The 24,382-nt window shown below is 38.0% G+C and overlaps 1 protein-coding gene across 4 annotated transcripts in view; it reads left to right on the plus strand.

The window, feature by feature from the left end:
- The window catches only part of HYCC2 (hyccin PI4KA lipid kinase complex subunit 2), a 56,705-nt gene extending 32,560 nt beyond the window's left edge, over positions 1-24,145 (plus strand). For 3 of the 4 annotated variants that reach the window (XM_063342368.1, XM_063342370.1, XM_063342369.1), the window contains 8 exons: positions 2,007-2,087; positions 2,725-2,840; positions 3,050-3,145; positions 4,902-5,018; positions 5,764-5,851; positions 9,661-9,820; positions 11,042-11,209; positions 16,090-24,145. In XM_063342368.1, coding sequence (XP_063198438.1) covers positions 2,007-2,087; positions 2,725-2,840; positions 3,050-3,145; positions 4,902-5,018; positions 5,764-5,851; positions 9,661-9,820; positions 11,042-11,209; positions 16,090-16,694 — 1,431 coding nt within the window. In that variant the 3' untranslated portion in view covers positions 16,695-24,145. The remainder of the gene's footprint in view (positions 1-2,006; positions 2,088-2,724; positions 2,841-3,049; positions 3,146-4,901; positions 5,019-5,763; positions 5,852-9,660; positions 9,821-11,041; positions 11,210-16,089) is intronic. The other variant, XM_063342371.1, reaches the window with a different exon arrangement.
- Positions 24,146-24,382: the final 237 nt, after the last annotated feature.

Consider the following 24,382-nt stretch of genomic DNA (forward strand, 5'->3'; position numbering starts at 1 on the left):
GAATGGCTTAGGAAAGCTTTGATCTGAGCTTTCGCGTCACTGACCACTAAGAATAAAGTAAATTATTGGAACAACGTATTTAAAAATACAATGAGCTTACATGAAATCATATTTTATCTGGAGAAAAGCATAATGTAATGAAGGTTTAGTAAGAACGTGTTTGCAAAAATAATTTTTATTTTTTGGGACAAACATTTTAACTAAAAAGGATCATCTTATGGGCTTTCTTGAACTGTTACATACTGGTGTTTTTAAGGAAATTAAGTAGCCTTCCTTAATGTTGAAAAATACAGCCTTCTATGGAGATGATTGTCAGGCCAGTACGCTTGGTGAATCTTTGTGTCACTTCCTCCTGCCCCCCCGCTTACCCTGAATATGTCTTTTTAAGGGTAGTTTGAAGCTGAAACTACTCTGTGTGCTAGCACTTAGATACATGCATGCGTACCTTTCAGGCAGGTAGTTGTCTTCAGTGGAACTGTGATTTTAAGAATGAGTGAAGTAACTAAATGATTAAGTTTGGCTGTTGGATGTAAAAGTAATTTTTTTAGATCCTGACCTTAGCCTGGAAATGTTTATTCTTGTAATGTTACAAGGGTATTTGAATAAATTTAGTAATACTGCCAAGATAGGCATTCTCTAACGGAAATTTCTGTGTTATAGGACTTTAGAACTTGTTATACTGAAACATTGCCCTTCTCTCTACTACCACAGTAAACCCCTCCTTTAAATTGTGTCGTATTCTTCTACAATGATGAGACACAGGGCAGTCAAACTGGTTCTTTATTTTATTTTATTTATTATGTGTCTGTAGATCAGCTCTAACAACTGGAAGATCCAGTTACTTTAGATATATTCTGATAGAAAAACCATTGGAAACCACTTGCTGATTTTTGGTCCTGTTTGCTATGTTGAAGTAGCATGTGTATCTTTGTTGACTGTTGTCTCATAAAGGTCCTTTTGTAGTTCCTTTGAAAGTCATGTTGGTGATTCATATTTTTTAAGGACATTAATTTCTTCATTCTCTCCAGATCCAGGAAGAAAGAGGCCTCAAAATAGACAGTGGCTCCCACTAGTGTTTTTTTTTTTCTGTGTTTAAGTTGTTGGTATTTTTCTGCACATATACCGATACTGGAGGAATGAAGTTATTTTCTTAGTACTTAGAAAGTGAAAGACAAGGATAAATCTTTTGCATTCTGCTAAATTCTATTAGCTGTCCTCCCATTGTGATCCCTAAAGCCTACTACGAGTACTGTGCTACCTTGGGCTACGTTTTCACATAAACTGGCATGGCAAGAGCTCATTGTTTGGAAATTTGCTGTACAAAGTGAAAAGGCAGGATTTTAGGCTCCTTTTTGGTATAGTCGTATGTGATTGTTCTTAGTATATTTGCTTTAAAAACTGCTGGGTTTGCTTATGTAGTAGCCTAGCAACTATAAAATCTGACCAGTTTGAAAGCCTTTTGACAAAACATTCTGTGTTTTTTCTTCCTGATAGAATGCCTGAAGAAACCTTGCCAGTCCCCTTGATTTCACCTTTTCTCTGTGATGCATTTATTATGAAGTACTACCCATTGTCAGCAAGTGACTCATCAGCCCTCATGTGTCTATATCTTCTGGGCTTAAAGTTTAACCTTGCTCCACTATGCAATTCTATTATAAATAAATGTTATAATGTAAAGGTGGGCTAGAAAAGCTTTTTGGTTTGTTTTTGTTTTTGTTTTTTTGTTTTTGGTGAAGTCACCCTGGTCAAGGAGCAAATGATGGTTTTTTTTAAGTGTTGCAGACCGATTCTGCAGGACAGTCTGTGATAGAGGTCTTTCCCACTTTTTAAATATGAATGTAAATTTGCTGGTGTTCTGGAAACACACAGATACATTAGGGTGTTAGATGTCCTGATTTGATAAGACTATTAACTTTTTATTTGTTAAATGCAGTCTAAGAATTGAAAATTATTCCAAGCCCTATTCCTTACTTTTGTTTGGGTTTTGGTTTTGTTTTTTAATGCAGGAAATTGCTGACAAAGATGGAAACAACAAAGTTTTATCTTTCACCATCCCTTCATTATCTAAACCCTCAATATATCATGAGGTAAGAAAGCTGCTGTGGTAAATTAGAATTGGATCTGTTAGAGGAATGAAAACTGTATCCATTTCATGCAACAGGCCATTTTAGATGCATCTTGTTGCAGTAAGTTTTCAATGTCAGTAGCTTGCAATTAGCGTAACTGAATTCAATAGCATTAGTAGAAGAAAAGGAATGTAACTGTTGAAAAATCTTTGCTGACAGTGTCCGTTTTGAGTGGAGGTTAGTTAGTTGTAGTTGCAGCTGTGTTTTTTTGCCTTTTACATGTTAGTATAAAAGTAGTCTTCCTTCTTCTAACTCTTCCTTAATACAGTTTGAATTTGGAATTGTGTTTTTCATTCTCTACTGTTGCTGTACAAAAGGTCTATGCAATTAGGACAAATTATAAATGGATATGTAAGAATCAAAGTTGAAAATTCCTCTCATCTGCTCTGTTGCTTGTAAGTGTGGACGGTGTTTATAATAATGAAATTAGGTAATGTTTTTGATTTACTGTATTCTGGAGTAATCTTCATTTTTACAGATCAGAAGACAAGTATGTCTTGGCTTGGGTGGTTAGGAGTTTTAATGCTTTCGGGGACTTTTTATTTATGGCTTGATTTCTTCCCCTTCCGTCCTTCCTCCTCCTACCACCTGCTTCTAGCCCTCTACTATTGGATCCATGGCTTTAACTGAAGGAGCTCTATGTCAGCATGATCTCATCAGGGTAGTTTACAGTGATCTTCATCCTCAAAGAGAAACCTTCACAGCACAGAACCGGTAGGTGGATGTATTCTAATATCACCTTTAATAGCCTGTTTCCAGTTAGTGGATTATAATGAAAGAGGATTTATGGATTTGTGTGTTTATTTCTGACACTTTTCCTGGGGGGTATTTTTTTGAGACTGAGTTGTAGAATTCTTGTGTTAAATTCTGATGAAATAGTAAGAATTTAAACTATGCAAGGTTTTGCTCTTGTCTCTTTTCAGGTTTGAGGTGCTGAGCTTTCTTATGCTGTGCTACAATTCTGCTATTGTCTATATGCCTGCCTCTTCTTACCAATCACTTTGTAGGATGGGTTCCAGGTGAGACACTTGCCTTTGAAATAGTCTTGCAGGTTGCAGGGTGCATCTAGACTCCTAAATATTCATCTAGCAAAAAAAGAATTAATTTACCTGTTGTGTTTAATAACTTAATATGTGTAAATCTTGGTCAGTCCTGCAACTTAATTGGAAATTTGAAGCTGTGCTTTCATACAGAGAAAACACATGGATTACTTTACTACTGCATGGGCTTTTGTTCTAGTTATGCAACTTTCTGTTATTTGGAAAGGGGAAAAAAAAAGGCGATTTTTTGGTAAAATTAGTTGAAGCTACTCAGACTGATTTGCATTTTTTGGATTTACTTGTCTTTCAGACATTTTTTGCTATGGTCAGCTTAAAAATCCTGTGAGGAATACCACCGGTTTTCTCTACTTCCACATATTAATGTCTTTCTTCTGAGGATGGTTTATATGAAGTGTTTGCATACTGTTCTGGGTTTTAGTGGTTCGTGTGGGTTTTTCTTTGCTTTTGGTGTTTGGTTTTTTCTTTTTTTTTTCTTTTCCCTTCCTTTCTTTTTTTTTTCTCCTGAGAATAACATCCCACTTTCTGGAGAATTCACTACTGTGATTTCTCAAACTCTTATACATGGCCTTTATATAACCTTCTACTTCAGTAGTCTTGGAAGTATCTGATTGGCAAAGATCCCTGCTTTTTGTTCTGAAAAATCTCAAGTGTATCTGATATTCTCACATGCCTGTTTTTACCAGCATTTTTGTCTCAAATGAGATAAATTCTCTTTCCTGCTACCCCAAAACAGAGGGGTTTTAAACGTTTTTTGATTTAGCTTGTTTGCTTCAGCACAATACTGCCACAAAAGAAAAGCATTACATGCAATTCAGTTATGTAGGAAGAACGATCAGACTAGCTTCCAGCAACATATATTATGTAGTGGCACACACATGCAGTTAAGGTTATAGCCTGTTTTCTTTCCCATGGTTTCCAATGGGAACAGGGTTAATACTTGGTATGCTTCCCTCATCTTCATTTGGCTGTGCTAAATTTGCCAAATATGTTGAATTTTCCTGCATTTGAAAATTAGATCTGTGGGTAGAGAAGAGACAACGTTTTATAGGTTAGGGATTTTTTTTGTTGTTTTTGAAACAATGCAGCAGTTATTATCTGTTAGTGGCCATGTGTTGCTTCATGATGAAGATTCAGATATGAAAGTTATGAATAAATTATTCTGTTTTTTACGGAGACTCAATGCGATGCAGTATATGGGAAGGCAGGCCCTTTCTCAAGGGTCAGAAGTATTTTTTTTAGAAGGCAGCTGAGAGGAATTCTCAAGAATACAGTATCTACGTTATTCACCTTTAGGTAAAAGGTGATTGCATGCTGTCCTCCTGTGTTAGGAGATGACAGGTTTCTCTTCTATACCACTGAAGTGTTTCCTTTAAAGAAAGTTGGTTTTGGTTACTGAATTTTGTGGAGAATCTCCTACTTAGTGGCTGTCAGTAGAGAACATCTTGCCATCCTCATTCTTTAGAAGCTGGTTATGATTTGAAGAAAACAGATGGCTATATGAGAATAACACTGGATTATCAGCAAGTCACATCTCAAGGCAGTGTTGTAAAACTGCTTTAATGGTTGGGAGAGAAACATAAGAATGTTCTGTGTTGTGTACTTATATTTTGAAAAATAAATTTTGAAAATCAACTAAAATCTCTGTATTGTAAAGACATTTGTAGTCCTTGTGGGGTTAACATTTTGTTATAATGGTGGTTTTTTTTTTTTTCAGGCTGTGTGTGAGTGGATTTCCACGGCAGCATGAGAAACGCTGGAAAGAGCACTGTGGTAGAGTGGTGTTAGACCCTGACTTCATGGTGCAGCTGCTCACAGGTGTCTATTACGCCATGTAAGTGGATGGCTTTTTTCTGTAAAGAGAAAAGTCTGGTTTTACGTGAAATAAAATACAAATGCTAGTTGTTTTATGATTGGAAAAAAAAAGTTAAACTGATAACAGAAGTTTATAACTTGATTAGTGTATTTCCCATTACTTGCTTGCTCAGCCATGATAATTTGAAAATATCTTTATCAGCATTGAATTAGGTGATGAAGGCCCAGATAGTAGGTGCTGAAGAGAGCTAGGCTTCTGGTTTCATCTTTTCCCAAGTTTCCGCTACCACCAAATACCTTCTGTTCTCAAGCATAATGAGCTTGGATGCCAAGATAACCTGATGAAATGCAGACCTCTTGAATATCAGTAGCTTCTGAGGTAGCAAAAACCCATTTCTGATGGAAATTCAGTTCTGCTAAGTAGTGTTAACCGTTACATCTTGACCCCATTTTTTTTATTGTTTTAACTTTGTCCTGATTATGGCATCAACTTTGTCCTGATTATGGCATCAACTTTGTCCTGATTATGGCATCAACTTTGTCTTGCTTGGAGGTGACAGGGAGCGGCTTTTTTGTTATATTGACAAGATTAATAATAAAGTCCTTTGTCTATACTTTTAAAAGAAGTGAAGGGGCTGTGGTGTACATGCAGCTGATGAACTTTCTATATAAGTAAAAAAGTGAAGAGTTGGATTTGGGCAAAAAAAAAAGACAAGATTGAGTTCATAAGATACGAAAGATAAATATCTTTCTTTACTTTTTAGATATAATGGTCAGTGGGATCTTGGCCAGGAGGTATTGGAGGACATAATTTACAGAGCACAGCTTGAACTCTACTCACAGCCTCTGCTGGTAAGAAATAATCCATTGCAATTTATGGACTTGGTTAAGAGGAATATGGATGTGTTTCTCAAGTGGACTGGTAATTAAAGCGTTTGTGGCTACTCACTGTGCTCCCAAATGCAAGTGGCTGTTAACAGCTGATGTTTTCAACATAGCTATTTATACCATGCTTTTTCTGCTTGAGTATTAAGCTAGGGTGCTGGGATCTCCGAGGAGTCACTGATGCTGACAGCTAGGATTTTCTAATGTTTTACAGTTGGATCAAAATGTTTATGTTGTTTTGGCATGAGCTACTCATGAGTGAATCAAAGAAGCTAAACCGAATGGTTATATGTCATAAGACATTTGTTGCAAAAAGGGTGCTTTTCTTTGCTTCTAGACCATCATTGGGGTTTAGAATATGCTGCGTGGTTAAACTAATAATACAGTAGAAAAGGCAACAACAGGACAGAGTTTAAAGAGCTTCATCTCCAAAGTCAATGTCAGATTTTGATTGATCAAAGTCACACAGGTCTTAATCTTTACCTTCTTTAGAGGAATAGCAATAGAATGGAGTTGTTCTGATTGTTTGGCTTTTTCAGTTTCCACTATACTTGCTGTTCTGATTGTAAGAAGAGAAATGAAATGGGGAAAGTGGTGAAACTGGGCTGGATGCAGGTGGATGTTATTGGAAAGGACGAGGAAGTTGACAGAGAAAAGAGTAATGGAAGGATTTTATTTTTTGTCAGATGTAGGAATGAGGATCAACATAAGAGAAAATTAAGGAGAATAAAGTAAAGACCAACGTCTCAGTTTCTGCCTCAGAATTATGGTTAGAAGCCGTTAGTGCTCCTCTGAACTAACAGCAATAAAATTTCACTACTTTTTACGTAACTGAGAAAGAAGTGGATTGGGAAAAATCTTTTTATGTGGCAATCTGAGATCCCTCACTTCTGCAATAAATTATGTAAAATTATTCTCTCGATGAATTAATATTGGCTGTAAAATACATCTACAGGCTTTCTGACAGTGATTCATTTTAATGCTTGGTATCCATTGAATTATTGTAATAGTTGGTTCCTTTTGGAAATGACTCATTGCACCATCAGATTGAAAGTTTGAAATTAAATATTGAACCTGCTGAATTGGACCACCCTATCAAAAACTATTACATTTAAAAAGTGTGTAGGAGGATCTAGAACCTAATTCAATTGATGATATGACAATTTGCAGTCCGGATTGTTCATTTTTAATCAGTTTAGCCTTAGAGATTACTTCTAATTGTAAGAATCTTCTGGAACATCTTTGTTTTTTTCCCAAAGCTACTTTTACCTCTCCATCCCATTGTCTGCTGTTGGTGACATCACAACATCACCAGTTTTTCCCCCTTCCCCAGTTGTCAGGTTTTTCATGTATATGCGTGCAGGCACATCTGTGGAGTTTTCGTAATACTCTGATCATTGTCTTGCTTCCTATCTTGTTTTACTGCAATTTTTAAAAAGCAGTTTTAAGAAGTTCTCAGTTTTGTAAAAAGATGACCTGCATGTCCTCGGCCTCATGCCATATATTCAAGCAATTTGACTTTTTTCAAAGGTTGGAGTCCTTTCATCTCATTGCATTCTCCAGGAGATGTGTATAATCTAGCAGCATGATAAAATTTTGTATTTTAAACTTAAAACTAGTGGCACCAAGTAAAATATCACCTGTGCAGCATCCCAGGTAAGTTTCAAGTTCAGCCTCTGCCTAGGATTTCCTAACAGCAGCAAATTTTGAAGTCCATTTAATACTCAGGCAACCCCCCACGTTAGGATTATTTTTAGATCTCTGTACTCAAGCTATTTGTATAATTATGAGAATACTGTCAGTCATCATTACAGTGAGAAACATCACGGTCCCTGTGTTTGGGTATGTCTCTTAGAGATACATTTTTGACAATATAGTAGATCCATAGAAACACAGAATCATAGAATGGTTGAGGTTGTAAGGGACCTTAAAGATCATCTAGTTCCAACCCCCCTGCCATGGGCAGGGACATCTCCCACTAGACCAGGCTGCTCAAAGCCTCATCGAGCCTGGTCTTGAACACCTGCAGGGATGGGGCATCCACAACTTCTCTGGGTAACCTGTTCTAGTGTCTCACCACCCTCATAGTGAAAAATTTCTTTCTGATATCCAGTCTAAATCTACGCTCTTTCAGTTTGAAACCGTTACCCCTCATCTTATCACTGTATGCCCTTGTAAAGAGTCACTCCCCGTCTTTCCTGTAGGCCCCCTTCAGATACTGGAAGGCCACTGTAAGGTCTCCCTGGAGCCTTCTCTTCTCCAGGCTGAACAACCCCAACTCTCTCAGCCTGTCCTCACAGGAGAGGTGCTCCAGCCCTCTGATCATCTTCGTGGCCCTCCTCTCGACCTGCTCCAACAGGTCCACATCCTGCTTGTGTTGAGAGCTCCAGAGCTGGATGCAGTACTCCAGGTGGTGTCTCACCAGAGCAAAGTAGAGGGGGAGAATCGCCTCCCTTGACGTGCTGGCCATGCTTCTTTTGATGCAGCTTCTTTTGATACGGTTGGCTTTCTTGGCTGTGAGCACACATTGCCAGCTCATGTTGAGCTTCTCATCCACCAGCATCCCCAAGCCCTTCCCCTCAGGGCTGCTCTCAAGCCATTCTCTGCCCAGCCTGTATTTGTGCTTGGGATTGCCAATGCAATGCTATTATTTAAATGGGTTTATATTGCCTGTGGACTTAAACACACCTCCCACACACTCTCCCCGCCCCCCAAAAAAACCCCCATGCTGAAATAGCTGTAACATAGAAGCAGTCGTCTTTCACTGTTACCCAGAGACTACACTGGAAAGGGCAAGTAGTAATGCGAAGGAAAGGATTTCTGGGAAAAGTATCTCTTAACAAATACTGGGTATTGGTTTCATAGTCATGAAAACTGGGAGTTTCTACAGAGGGGGAAACAAATCACCAAGACTCAGTATTACTGGCAAGATAGCCTGGACATGGGGAGTAGCTCAGTTCCAGTCAGTCAGTCTCTTCCGCTGAACATGAGTGCTGTGCTTGTTTCAGATGGAAATCCCTGTCTTCAGTGCAGAGACGCACACGCTTTCTTAGCCTGGTACAGGAGAAGTATGGATCAGCAAGTCCCTATTGTGACAGCACCTTTATCCAGTGTATTTTATCGATGTACTTAAATGCTTCTTTTTGGATGTTCTTTTTTTTTTTTTTAGAGCTCCTTTCTGGTAGGCAGGAGTGTTTGTCTGGCCTGAAACCAGCCTTCCTTTGTCATTGATAGTTGCAGACTTGGCTAGTCAAGTCTGAATTGTGCTGTTTCTTTGTTTTCCTGCCTTTCAATGCTGGATTAGACATAGTGAGCAAGTTTTTTTGCACCCTGAAGGATCGCAGTTTTGTCTCTTTTTTTTTCTGTCAAAGAGAAGGGCTGTGACTCAATTCAAACTGGTTGTTTCAAGTGTTTCAAAGTTTTACTATTGCATTGATTGTCATTTTTTTAATCTCCATATGGTTCTCCTCAGCTCCCAGAAGTAGAATTTGTGCTGTTAGAAAGGGTTATTAAAAGAGAGAAATAGGAGAATTTTGGGGAGAGATTGGGAGAAATAAATGGGAGAAAAATCAGCTGTATTTTTGGGAATAGATTTGTGATGAGCTTTTCAATGTAGTTATCAACTGTGAATCTTGGGGATGGGGCCATGCATCTGCTTGGGATCTGGTATAATTAACAATTCCTAGTGTTTTCCTTTCTGTTTCCAGCAAGAGATCTAATAGTGCCATTGGTGCAGTCAAGGACAGTAGTAGTACAGCATTTTACTTTTATCTTAGGTTGCAAATGCCATGAAAAATTCACTGCCCTTTGATGCTCCTGATGCATCGCAAGAAGGCCAGAAGGTACTGAAAGTAGAAGTTACTCCGACAGTGCCGAGGATTTCTCGGACTGCTATTACAACAGCTTCTATCCGTCGTCATCGCTGGAGGAGAGAAGGTGAGCTTTCTCTGCCAAGAGCAAATACTGTAGTGTACTGTATTCATCATCATCACTGTAATCTGGCTTCTGAGTTTGAATGTTTGCAGAACAATGGTTGGGGTTTTTTTGTTTGTTTGTTTTTGAAAAGTTATATTCCATAACAATGTATAGTGTTTTACATCTTCAGAGCACTGCATGAACATGAACATTTGAGGTGTTTGTTTTGTTTTTGATTTGGTGATAACCTATGAGGTAGGTGAGAAAATGGAGAAGCTGGAAAACGTTCAATAAGACTTCTATTTTTCTCTGTGTAACACAGCATAAAATTGTAGGGATAGAGTTTGGCTTAGAATTTGAGTCCTCCTTTAATCCACACTAAAACTCAACTGCCTGCCATCATAAATAGTTCAGGGAATGAATGGTATTATCCAGACCTTGATAGGGTTTCAGCTACCTCTAAAGCTACTGAAGGCAGTGAGAGAGCAAAAAAACAATGCTCGCTCATACGGCCAAATTTAGAGAGGGGCCATGTCATAAAATAGCTTTGGTTAGCTTAGAATTTGTCCTTATTTCTCCTCAGTGAGTACTCATGTCGTATGGAAGTGTGCTTGACTGTATGAAGAAAAAAAAAAAAAGTAGTAATATTTACCTTGATATGATGACATCTTCAGTGTAGGTGTAGCAAAAAGCTTGCTTTTAAATCACTTTCTCATACTTATAAAGCTGTGTTGCTGTATGTATAAAATATTGATTAAAAAAACCTGCATAAATGGCTGAAGGTGAAAAGTAGAATAACCTAAAAATAAACTGAGAGCAAAGTACTCTGAAAACAAGGACTACATATTTTCCTGTGGTACTCTTTTTTTTTTTTTTTTTTTCTCCCCCATCCCCCCCCCCCCCCCCCCCAACCCTCTTTCTGTATCATGTGCCAAAGGATTTGATGATCTCTGGTCTTCAGCTGAATCAGGATGTCCAGGACAACAAGTAGCTGTCTTCTGTTTTCAGGACTCTGGATCATGTTTGTCTTCACCATAGTTGCCGTTATATTCATTTGCTGGTCTCTGGTTTACAGTATAGCCCACCTGTCCCTTTCTGTGGATGTTCTCACAACTTCTAACTAAGCATGGGTAGTGTTTTGTGTTTGTTCCGTGTCCACATAAATTTTCTATTTTCCCTGCCTGGGTTGGAATGCCAAGAAAGGAATAGAAAAGCACTAAAATGTTATATGTTGAATCCCAGATGGCTTTGACTTCTCAAACGAGGCTGACTCAAGCATACCTGGCTCACCGATCCAACACGGCTCCACAGACCTAGGGATCAAACGTGAGCAAGAGGGGGAGGTGCTGATGCGCAGGACCCCTGAGCATGGCTTCCCGGAGCCCACCCTGGCAGCAGCCACAACAGAGGGTAGGACAGAGATGAGGAGGCAGAAGTCAGTGAGGCAGTTGCTGGAGGAGGATCCTGGCTCCCTATCCCCAAGCAGAACTTCTTTCCATTCTAGTGTGTGTTTCCGCTATCCCAGGGTGTATTAGCTTCTCTTTGCAATACACGCATCCCCTATATACCTAACATCAGGTCAGGTACTACCTTTTGTTATCACATGGGCTGGCCTGGGGCTTGCATCTGTGTGGTGAAAGACTGCTTGGCATGGCAAAAAAAAGAAAAAAAGGCAAAAAACCCCTAAACCCAGGGGTAATAGCCAAGAGCTTTGGGATTGCTTGGAAACTTTCTATTACTGAGCATGTTTAATCTAATATTCAGAAGGAAAAAATGCACCAGTTGAACATGAATCTAGTCCTGAAAAATAGACAGTACAGAGTATAAATGGATTTGGCTACGACTTAGTTACAATAGTGTCTTGCTAGTCTGCAGTTTTTAAATTTCCAAGAACAAAGTTTCCTGTTCCCATTAAAAGTCAAGCCTGTCGAAGACAGATGATGTTTTTATTTGCTAGTCATCTTTTAATTGAAAACTCATACACGTACAGCTTATTTACATGAATGAGCTGGCTGCTCTAAAGACGAGTACCCAAAAAGTGCTTGTGTTTTCAAGAAGAAACCAGGTTGTCATGTTTCTAAAAACTTTAGAAACAATTACTGATTTCTTAATCATGCTGTCCACACAAGTGCTGTAGGACTTCATATGTCTGCTCTGCAGCCAAGAATAGCACATAGAGTAGCTGGTAGAAATTTATTTTGCTTAAGTTCATCTATTAATTTTCTCATCTTTACTCCATAAAAGACATGATTTTGAGTACTGTATTTAATCATGATTTCTCCTCAGAGAGGAGAATTAATTTCTTGTAAATGTAGCTAAATATATTTTCAAATGTTCTCCTATCTTAAATCATCTTTTCTATCTGAACATTCCTTTGGTATTTCTAGCCTCTGTAAGCATGTCAGTTGATCATAAATGAGATTTATTTGCACACTTGGATATGAACTACATAGGTTTTGGAATTTGTTCTTCTGGAAACAATAATCTGGAGACTTAATGTAGTGTTGTCACGGGATCCATACCCTTAATCATAGTTGCTATCAAACGATAATTAAGACATCATGCTTCTGTAGAAGGTAGCAGCATAAAAATGTTTAGTGCGGGTTTATCTACTCGTTGGTGCATAGTGAACTTGAGCATGCTCAGTAAATGAGTCCTGTCTTCTCCTAAATTCACTTCTTCAGTTGGTCTTACTCCATTTTACTAAACTTTGCATGTGCATGACCTGAAGGATATGGAGAAGTCCTCAGCTGCAGAGAACCTTCTAGGAGAGACGGGAAGTGGGAAAGAAGTTGGTAAAGATACGGCCTTCTAGTCTTAGTTTGTTTTAAGACATCTATATAGTTTGGCATGTTCTTGGATAAGGCATCTTTCTACATGCTTTACTTCAATAGAAGTGGGTTGAATATCCTTCACTTCTCTAACATTAGCAATGTATAATTACATGCTTGGGCGACCTGACTTCTGCCAGTTCATAGCATCTGGGAGAAGGCCAAGGAATGGAATTTGGCTTGATTATCAGTATAGAATTTTGTGTGTATATATAGTGGTCTATTATTTTACTGATGCTGATTTCACAAAAAGTTTCAGCTAGCAAATTCCCTCTCATAGATATCATTTTAATATTAAACAACATAATGAGAGACTGATCATTTCTAGTGACTTTTCAGCCTTCAGGTATGGGAAGGATAAACAGAATGAAAGTCACTTTAAAAAGCTTTATATAAAACCCCTTCTTCAGATCAATGTTTTGACCCAATAAATAGAAAAAACCAGAAGATTTCAAGAATGACTTGATAACGCCTTACAAGGTATTCCACTTCAGAGTGGTAGCAGCTGTGGTTGTGTGCAGTATTTTGCATCAGTGTATGCTGTATCTACATCTACGGGATCAACTATGTACAGAAATAAAAACCAAAGTCTTTGGGGACAGACTTATTCTAATAAGGAACAGTGAGAGTCCTGAATACACACTGTACTGCAATTGATACAGTTTTTTGTCAGGTTGCACTGTCTCTTTCTCTTCTGGCCTTACAGTAGAAGAATGCTTGGGAGGACTAGGTTTTTAGTTCTTGTTTTCAGTTGTCTTACTGATCTATTGCGGCGGGAGGAGAAAAGAAAACTTCATTACTTCATTCTGTTTTTTCCCCCCAGACAGAGTATGTAAGGACTCAAAATATTTTTGATTGTTTCTGAGGGCAGTTTTTAGACGAAAAATAACATGTATTGGGAAAAGAATATGTGTTTGCTGAATTACTTCAGCCCCACTGGGAACTTTTGTAGGTATATGGATCTGACTGGACAGAAATTCTCTTGCATGTTGTCTTCTCTATCTTCTTCATTTTTGAGCACTGCTGAGCTGCTTGGGCCTCTGTATAGTTGCAGCATCCAAAAACTTGCAACAACCCCTCTCAGTCTTGTCTTTAAATTTTCTGGATAAAATGCCACTTTTTCAGTGTGACTCTTCTCCTTCACTGTCCCTGAATAGGAATGTCTGTTTTGGTTACATTACTCAGCATTGTTTTAATGTAAACTTTGAGGACAACTAATGTTTTTGTAATAATAAAAATCTTAGCATCATTGTCTGGAGATGCCTTCTTACAAGTTACGCATCTTTCGTTTGAATAAGAAGGGCTCGAGAGGGGACTTCATCTGCTGCTATTGCTGCTTGTAACCAAACATGCTTTCATTCAGCTTTGCATGATTATATAAAGAAACTTAAATGTTGATTTATTGAAAAAGTGCTCTTGCTTACAGTATGTTCCAGTTACGTCATTTTTTTATTATCACCTTTGATTATGTGTGGGAAGGTTGGGGTGGGGGGAATGGAGATGTGCTGGATTGTGAATAAAATATATCACTGTCTAATGTATGAAAATACACTTACATCTTCATGAGAAGATGAAGGTTTAGTTTGACCAAAAAGGGTGGGCAGGGGGAGGGGAAAGTATTCTATTTTAAATATGGTTACAGGAAGTTAAAGCAAGCAATGCACCCTTCATTTTTATAATAGCCCTTGAAACTTAAGAAGCTTCTTTTTCTAAGGCTAAAGTCTTTGCCAAGGAAGGGAGACTGCAGTAACATGAGCTATATTACCTTTCTGCTTCTGGGAGGCTAATGAGTCAAACAGAACTATGTAAAACTGCAGAATAATCTCACATTGCATTGTTCTGAGAGAGGCCTGAGAATGGTCTGTTTGGAGATGGCTAAACATCTTTTGTAAGCTGATACATGGTAATTCCAAGGCAAAGTTTTCTGAAAATAAGAGGCAAGTTTAAAACAGAATAATAAAACCTCCCTGCAGTTTTCTTTTGCTTTAGGCTCCAGAAATGTGAAGTTGGATTGGGCTATATTCCTGCTACACAGAGGCAGCAACAACACTGAAAGCTTCGTGTCTGTTCTACTTGCCATAATGTAAAATGTTCCTTAGTGCTCTGCTAACAATCGGCATGAAAGGACGAGCTTCTACTCAAATATTAGAGTCTCTCAGATCCTTGCCACCACTCTTCCCCCATTCCACAAAAGAGATGTAAGCATGTTTGCTTGGAGGCAAGCTGGGTTGAACAGAAGCTGCCAGTAGAGCAGTACAGTGGCTTGAGCTGAGACAGATCCATAGGCTTTGCAGATTCCTCACAAATAATCAGGATCCACAGCTTTTATAAAGAAAAGCAAAATTCTTACAGCATGAATGTCTCCTTTTTTGCTTACCTGGTTAAACTTTATGGCTTTTTCACATTGAAATGAGATACATGGAGCAAACTCAAGCTCCATTTTCAGTTTTGAAATTTAAATGCTGTTTTCTACTGAAACAATAACTCTTCTTTTGAGTACTTGGAGCTTAGAAAAAGGACTGGAATAAGATTTTAAAAAAAAAAAAAAAAAAAAAAAGAAGAAAAGTCTTTGTGTGCAGCCCTAATCATATTATAGGCCTGAAAACAGGGATTTAAGAAAGAAGCTTGTCGGGCTTTTTTTTTCTCTTGGAGATTCCAGTCAAAAGCATGGTGCCTCTTCTGCAACATGGAGTGTTTCAGAGGTTAAATTTCTCTTAACACAAGGGTTGGGTTTTTCTCTGAAAAATCTAGATGCTGAGATAAAAGCAAATATGGTGGAAGGACCTAGATAGGTCCCTGCTGGAAATGCAGGGAGGATTGAGCTCTGGAGGAGAGAGAACTAGGAATTAGGTTAATCTCCAACAGAAAGTATAGTCACATTACTTGGAGTGCTAGCTATGCGAAACAAGTACCTTCTACCTCTGTTGGAGCATTGTGACTGCTGGCCTAGGAAACAACCTAATTCTGAAGCTTACTGAGCACTTGCCAGAGCTTACTCTGACTGGAAGAGATCCTAAACATGCTTAGATCTTGCCTCAAATAAGATAAAAATAGTCTGAAAAAAAAAATGGTCTGAAAGAGTTTTTTTGATTTGGTTTGTTTGGTTTTTTTTAACCATGCCAGTATCTGCAGGCAGAACTAAAACAAATTAACCAAATGGGGCCTAATTCTTGTTTATAGACAAAGTTTGGAAGATATTCTAAATGATAAAAGTGATGAAGAGGAAAGGCAAATCAAGTTCAGGGAGTACTTATTGTTAGATACTGTTATTCTGCTAAATATGACAGGAAGATTATTGGCTGAGAATCAGAAATTTTAAAGCAGGTGAAAACCAGGTGGATTAGCAAATGAGGTTTGTTTTGACATGCTGTGTGCATCTTTGTCTTCATGCAACTTGAATGCTTGCTGTGTGTTCTGATTGGTTTGGGATTTTTTTGGTTATTTCTTTTTTCTTAATAGATACTGAAGGTGTAAATGGAAGAGAAGAATCTGTGAATTTTAATGATGCTGATGAAGGATTTTCATCAGGAGCTTCCCTCAGCAGCCAGCCAGTTGGGACCAAACCTCAATCATCTGTATCCCAGAAGGGCAGCTTAAGAAAAACAGCAAGTGGACGTTCTGCTAAGGATAAAGAAACCTCTTCTGCAGCAAAATCCAATGAGAGCCCTCGAGATTCAGTAGCTCGGAAGCAGTACATGCACCAATCCACTGACCTTGGTGCAGATATAATTGAGATGACACCTACTAAGAAACACCTCAGCCTGCCTGCTGGGCAGGTGGTGCCAAAAGCCAACAGTTTGAGCCTGATCAGGACCGCCAGTGCTTCCTCCAGTAAATCGTTTGACTATGTGAATGGCAGTCAAGCAGGCTCCGGTGTTGGATCTGGTACAGATGGTGTTACAAATCTAGCAGCTGGCAACACCAATCGGTTTTCAACTATCAGCCTACAGGAGGACCGGCTAGGCCAAGCTGGGGAAGGTAAAGATCTCCTTCCCCCAGGAGCTCCCCTAACCAAGCAGTCTCGATCTCCAAGTTTCAATATGCAGCTGATATCCCAGGTGTAACTTTGACTCCCTTCCTTAGGACTCCCTCTTTCCCCTTAATCCCCAGGCAAGTTCATCCTTAGGCAAAACGTGAACCATCATCCTGCAGTGTGAAAATACTGACTGTTGTGATCTTGTTTGATTTGGTTTAGCTATCATACTGTATTACTGAAACAGCAATAATTCTTCCCTCACCTTCGTTCCCCCCCCCAACCCCCTCCCCTTGTAAACATGGTTGTGAAGCAGTATATAATGTACTGTATGCCTTTTTCCATGCCTTCCTTTCTCCTTGGGTGATGTGCAATCCATCGTAGGCTGATCAGTCCCATTTCAACACTGTGAGACTGGAGACACCGGCAGAAATGGTGAATGTGATCCCTATGAGATGATGCTTTGGCTTTGTTAAGAAATAGAAACGGGTTTGTTTTCTCGGTCTACAGTACTGCAAAGACTACTGGATCATGACTTTTCTTTCTCAGAACCAGGAGTGCCTCAGAGATTCTAGTGTGACTTTGGACCTCTCTGAGTCTGTGCAATCAATTCTGGGGAGGGTATTGTCATTGCTGCTCCTGGCTGCCTACAGCACTTTTTTCATTAAAAAGAGGGTAGTTTTTTCTTGCCTGCCCCCAGTCTCTCATCCCAGAAGCTTTTGATGTTCAGCAACTGAGACATGCATATTAACAAGTTGTTTTCCCTCAAAGAGAGGATTCTAAGTAGATAATGTAGGTTACAATGCACTTCTAATGGCGTTGTAGCCATATGTAGTGTTACATGTCTTCCCCTCCAGGACACAGGGTCATTCTGCATACAGACTAAAATTTACACGTCGTGCTGTTAAAGCAATTGGTTTGTAAGTGGGAGGGAACAGTGCTTTCCCAGGAGCTCATAGATAGCTCTGCTCCATTTTTGTTGTTGTTATTCTTGTGAGGTGCTGATCACTAAATTGAAAGGTGTATTTGGGTAAAGAGTATTTCTCAGGCTGCTTTCTATGGTATCAAGGCTGTTTGACACCTCCGCCCCTCTCAGCTGCTTTCTCAGTGTCTCTGAATTCAATCATGGAGTCATTTGAAGAATCCTGCAGTCCGGACAGACTCTTAAGGGGCTGTCTCAGGGATAGAGAAAATAGTTTGCTAGAAACACTGAAGCTTCAATGTGAAATGCTTTTCTAGAAACGCCATTCGTGCAAAGGGGTACTGACAGTCCTTTTTTCCCCAGAAGGATCACACCTCATTGCCTTGGTATTTATAATCTGTTGAGTTTTTTTAACTCTTATTTTAGTGGATTGGCCCTGCTCTAGAAAATTCAGAACTCATGCCATTGAGCCAAGCCTTGAATGTATATGACTGGTATGTGGGCACTGGCTGGTACTTATGCTAAGGAACACTGCTTAAAAGCACATTTCTGGTTACATGGGAGAATGGTTGTCATTCTCTCTCCATCTCTTTTTATCTCTTTTTGGATTGCTAGAGACAAAAGGGGAAAGCTCATCCTCTATGCTGAAGTAATGTATGATATCCTGGAAGTTTACAAATTGTAAACCCACAGGAAAGAGTTACGATCTTTATGTGGGCACTTTGGTTTCACTGTCACTGTGAAGGATAAACATAAGCAGTTATAAATAGCAGGCTATCTTTGAATGATAGTCTTCAAGAAAACCAGGATGATGACATGGTGTTGCATTGCTCGTAGTTGGTTTTGGTTTTGTGGGTTGTTTTTTTTTTGCTCTTGAATCTCATTATTTCAAATAGAACTTTTTTTTTTCAAATTTACATTAAAATTCATTTAAATATTTGAAGGTTTTTTTGTGGTTTGACAAGTGACTTAGGTAGTCTAGTCTTCATATCTTACATTCATAAAGTGAATTAAACAGCATCTGGACTGATACAGAAATTCAATCAAAGAATAAATAGAATCATCAGAAAGAAGACCATAAGAGTTTCTAAATTGAAGTTAATCTTTAAGGACCACCAGTCAAACACAGATGGAATGAAGGGAAAGTTGAGATTAAGATAGGAGGCATTTTCTGCAAAAATGTCAAAAGATGTATATGGTTAAACTCTTTATTTTATGAAGTTTTACTAGTGGAGACAATTGATAAGTCGTGGCTGAAAGTACAAAGTTTATATTTTGTAGAGACCATGACAAAGGAAAATCTGTTAAAGAGCCATCACTGAATTGAAAAGGACCAAATGATGTGCTTAAAACTTTGGGAAAGAAAAGGCCGGGAGTGTCAGCTAATTTTTTAAGAATTACTTTAGTATTTTAAAAAGTAGAGTTGTTCACTGGCACGATTCTCTACTTTCTGTGTTTGCCATTATAGTCCAGAAGTTTTAGGATGCTTAAATTGGCATCAGGCCAAATTTCACGGCCCTTTTTTTGGTTTGGTTTGTTTTTTGGTTTTTTTTTTTTTTAAATATTCTTACCTGTGGTGTCCCACACTATTAAACTATTTCAGGGAAGTGCGACAGCTCAGTGACTTCAGATAGATAGGGAAGTCAAATGTACCTGCATAGGTTTGAATTGGTTAAAACTTCAGTCAAACTACCTTTTAAGATATTTTTACAGTTCTCATTTTGATGATGTGCCTTTTGTTATTGTTTCATCCATTGTATTTTGGTTTATTCTTGTATATATATATATACCTGCCCCATATAAGGCTTTTAAAAGAGGTCAAATTTATCCCTGTAAAACAAAAAATGTAACTTTTTTTGCTCTGTGCTGATGTGGTACACCTATAATTTCTCAAAATTACCCCTTTAGTGCAATGTTTCAGTTGTGGGAGCTTGTTTTGTTGTTTTTCAGACAAGTACTGTTCAACATCTGTTTTACAAAATGAGTCATCACTAATATCTACAAACCAGCTGTAATAACAGGCTTTGCCAGTGGTGCGTATCATGTTTATCATTAATGCTTCTAGATGTGTCTCAAACTATGCCAAGGTGCTTTAAGATCATAGTGAAACTTTATACACTGCAGTTCAGTACACTTCCAAGTACTGTGGTAGAAATAAAATTAGAAGTGTCTGGGATATGAGTTGAGGGAATAATCTGCCATCTTTCTGATTATATCTGCTAAGTACTAAACAAAGTACAAAACACTTAAAATTTTCTGATGCCTGTGACAAATATTTAAACTTAAATCTCTTTATCCTGAGTTCACTCTGCTGTGTCTTCTTTTAGAACATTTGGTACTTGACGTGAGGCACTAGATTTAGATTTCTGCAGTATTTCAGCGCAACTACAGCATTATAAAAGAAGGTAAAAAAGCAGAACACTACTATTTTTCCCAATGTATGTGTACATGCGTGCACATACATGTAATTCTTAGGTGAGCAAGTGTGGGTACTATATTTTGATGTATATATACAAGTAAGTAGGGATAAATGAATTATTCCTTGATACAATATTTACCACATCACAATATGCTGCCATTTTGCAACTCATTTTTGTTGGGCTTGATAATTTTAAGAAAATACAAAAAGTTAGGATTGTTAACTGCAGCTTGATTATGCTTTTCAGGGGTTTATTTTGAGCAGCTTTTTGGTTGAATGATGAGCCACTTTTTCATCCTGCAGGCAACAAAGTGATGAAGTAAAAATACCTATTAAAACAAAAGTTGCAAGATGACAGTTTAAATTGCTGTATTATCCTTTTAGTTTTCATTTGGAGACTTTGTATGCCACTGTCCATTTTAATGCATATTTCTTTGAATACCCTTTCTGACGTGAATTTGGAAAAGTTTTTTTAAGTATAATTCATTCTGTAATGCTGAACATCATGTTGCAGCCAGTAAGCATTAGATCTAGTATTTGTAGTTTGCAAGTGTGTTGGTCTTAAATACAACATTTCCAACATACTCCTGCTAGCTTTAACATAATTAAAATTATCTGGTTTAACATCAAAATAGTGAGAAAAAAATGTTTTCTGACAAAGTATTTATTTGCACTACTTATGAATACTGGAGTTTACTGGGACAGGGTTTTTTCTCACCATGTGAGGTTTACTTGTGTGTGGGTAGGTACATACATTTGTCACGTGTTGACAATCAATTGCCTCAACTGTGTGTATACTGTATGTAAATATGAACATATTTTTCAAGATTAAGGGGGAAACCTGCATCTTAATGGTGGTAAAGCTACTCTGTAGTAAGGTGACCCCAACTCTAATCCCTTTTTGTCTCCAGATACTATGTACTTTGATTTACTTCTTTAATGAAGATTATTAGTGTTCTTGGAAAACTTCAGCTCCAGGGAAATTTTCCTCAATATTTAATGTATAACATGTTCAGAGAATTATATTTTGAAAAATTAATTTTGGAATAGATAATTCTATGCTATGGCTGTATTTTAACCTAAGAGTTTAAATTTGTCCTATTTTTATCATGAACCAATGGCTATCTCTTTTAAGTGTTCAGCATTTTGACTTCGGTCACAAACCAGAAATTTTTGTTTATCTTGGCTTACAAATTTAAACTAATTTGAAGACTAAGTGAGAACGAAGAATAACTTTTTGAGTAAAAATCATTAAAATCAAGCAGTACAGACCTAGGTACTGTACTCATGATCCTGGAGGAGGTGTGGAAAATATAATAGAACGTGTTTGAATGAAATACACGTACTGCACACAAAACAAAAATATGTTTCTGATGTTAGTAAATCTAATAATCTCATCCTTAAATTCTGCAATTCTTTCACTGCCAAAGATATTGCTACCTTGGCATGTTTAATATAGCATTAAAGCCATTAGATAGGTTTCATTTGTGACAACCATTTACATCATAGCAATACTTTGCATCAGAAGAGTAAACATGCCCCTTTTATTTATTTAAATTTCTTGTTTAGGGTAATTGCAGGGCTAAAGTTGCAAAATATCCCTCCTTTCCAAGCATGGTAAGCAAAGAAGCCAGATGCTCTGTACTTGCATTGTATTCTTGGTTGCATTGTATTCTTGTTTTATATCAAATTGTTCAATATTTCATATTCTTCAGTATTTTAAATGCTGTTTTGTTTCTATATGGGCCTTAATCTCTCTTGATTATTTTTTAGTTTGTTTTCCCACTGGCCCTCGGATAAACTTTGCTGTGGAAAGCTTTTCTGTAGGTGATTCAGGGTAACGGGTCGTGACACGGATGTTGTGTTAGTGTATACATGTATCAGTCTATCAAAATTTGAATGTCATGACGAGCTGAAGAGCCAAAATACTCACCTGCCTCTTACACAGTGGTGGAAGAGGATGGAGAACTGTGAGCAACTTGGTTTGTCAGTAGTTCCTGAAAGGAAACAGTAAGTGGATTTTGCAAGACTGATACGTATGAGGCTTTCCACATAGTCATTATGAAATTTTATTTAAAATAAAACAAATCTTGGAACAAGATTTCAAAATATAACAGCTAGCCATTTCAGATAAGTTTGGCAAGTGTCAGGGCCTGTGACATTAAAAGTTCAGAAGCAAGCTGTAGAACTCTAAGGGTACCTTACAGCTTCCAGAAATGGATTTACTAAAAATCTGTCCCATGCTGTCTGTCTGTATTTGAGATTTAATGAAAAAATTTCAGGTTTTGATTAGATTATTTTATTTATTTTTCTTTAGGCTACCCGCCTCCCCTAGGTTTTTTTGTGGGTTTTTTTTTTCCTGCGTTCATCAGATTTTACCAAAGGTGGTATCTGAGGGACCAAATGAATTTAAAATGGGTCCATAAATTATCCTGCCTGTTATAAAGGATTACTAAGCTATTCCTGTGAGGAGCTGTTGATGGGAACAGATGTGTAGTAAAACTTTGTGTCTGTACAGTAAAATCTTGCCCTACATTTTAGCTTGTGCATGATGAGCAAAGTGATGAGATCGAGTTTTATTAACCAATTACTTGGTTGTGAGCTCACAGTGTTTCACAGTTGGTGAGATGTATGCAATTTAGAGTGGACTATCTGCATTCTGATAGAACTCTCTAAAGCCATTTGAATTTTGACGCTTGAAAAGGTGATTAATCACTCACTAAAATGTGGAATAGAATTCACACAGGTTTTTGGTTTTAGAGGGTAAAATGATCAGGAAAGATTTCTGTTTAGGAGTATCTCTTAGCAAAGTGACTCTATCGTGCTTTGTCATGGAAACTTCCTTACAAAGTGGTAGTGGATCCTGTGTGTTTGAGTCCTCATTCTCCCCAGAACTGATCACAAAACAGAAAAAGTAGTATGAATGAAACAACCTTTTTACTTTTTGTTCTAAAATAAGCAGGACTTGGGAGTGACAGAAGTACTGGCTATTGACACTGCTCTTTCTGTTCAGGCAGTTATTATTGTTGTGCTAGACTTCCATGTTATTAGTTTATGAAAAATGCAAGTAGTAAAAACTTTGTGGCTTCAAGTATACAGTAGGTGTGTGTTAACAACCTCTCAGGATAAAACAACTTGTCCAAGTATTAATAGATTCCTAGTACTGGGGTGTGTGTCTGTGTTTTTGTGTGCTAGTGTTCAATGATTACTTTGAAACAAGACTTCTTACTGTTTTCTTGCAGATAGTGAATACTTTTGGGATGGATATTACTAGCTGGTTGTTTATGGGAAAATACCATATGATTGAATAAAATTGAGTCATTTAACATTTTTTCCATATCGAAGATTCCAGGAAAAAGCTAATAAAGATTTTTAATAATTAAATCAGATACTCTTAATACAGTTTAGATTTATTACGGTAGCTTTTATTTGCTATAAAAAAACCCCAACAACTAAATTGAGGTACTCCATGCTGCATTTTTTAAATTTGTAATTCCTGTACTTTACAATGAATCTTTTGATCTGTTTTTGTCCTTCTAAGAATACAGGATATGCTGTCAATTTTACTAGCAAAAAGAAACATTCTGCAAGGGTTAAAAGGTTATTTTCTTACTTTTTTCTGTCATACCAAGTTTGTTTCTCTGAACTAAGGTTTCTGAGGATTTTTACTACTTTAGCATTATGTAATCTTATCTCTGTCACAGAAGGAGCATAAGCAGCGAGTAGCCCACTTCTTGTGGACACACAGCTTACAGGCGAGGGGACGCGGCGTGGTGGTGTGTCCCCTCTTCACCAGGACAGCCCCGGCCTGCTGGGACCGACCCCAGACGGTCAGGATTCGGTTCTGGTGAAGGACTAAACCAAACGGGTTTTTACTAACCACGACCTCTGCTGTAGGATGTCCTTTAACCTGGGACCAGGGAAAAAAAAATCTTCATTCTTAGACCTGAAGATGGCACGTATTGAAGATCATGTTATTGGTGCATGTAAGCCATTATCTTAACTGTCTTACTGAGCTGGTTAATGCTGTTGACTGTTGTTGAAATGTGAAATGTAGTTACTATTGACCTTTGTAAATACCTGCCAGAGATGAAATATAATTATTTTAAATCATTGTAAATAGAGATGTATAAAACTCGACACAATCTGCAATGCAGAAAATATATATATATAAATATATAAAGATGTTAAATAAATATTGTGCTGTTTCTGAACAGAAATTAATACTTTGTGAATTGTTTGTTTGTTTTTTTTTTAACTTTGATTTACGTCGCCGGGGTTGCATACCGCAGGGCACACCTGCGGGCCTTCACAGCGCGGGCACACACGGACACGCGGGAGGCGGCAGCAGCCGCCGCCGCGGGCTGCGCGTGCGAGGTCACCGCGCCCGGGAGGAGCGTTCCCTGTAGCCGCTGTCTTCCGGGTGTTTCTCTGAAGA

Source organism: Chroicocephalus ridibundus, chromosome 7 (genome assembly GCF_963924245.1).
Source record: "Chroicocephalus ridibundus chromosome 7, bChrRid1.1, whole genome shotgun sequence".
NCBI lineage: Eukaryota > Metazoa > Chordata > Aves > Charadriiformes > Laridae > Chroicocephalus > Chroicocephalus ridibundus.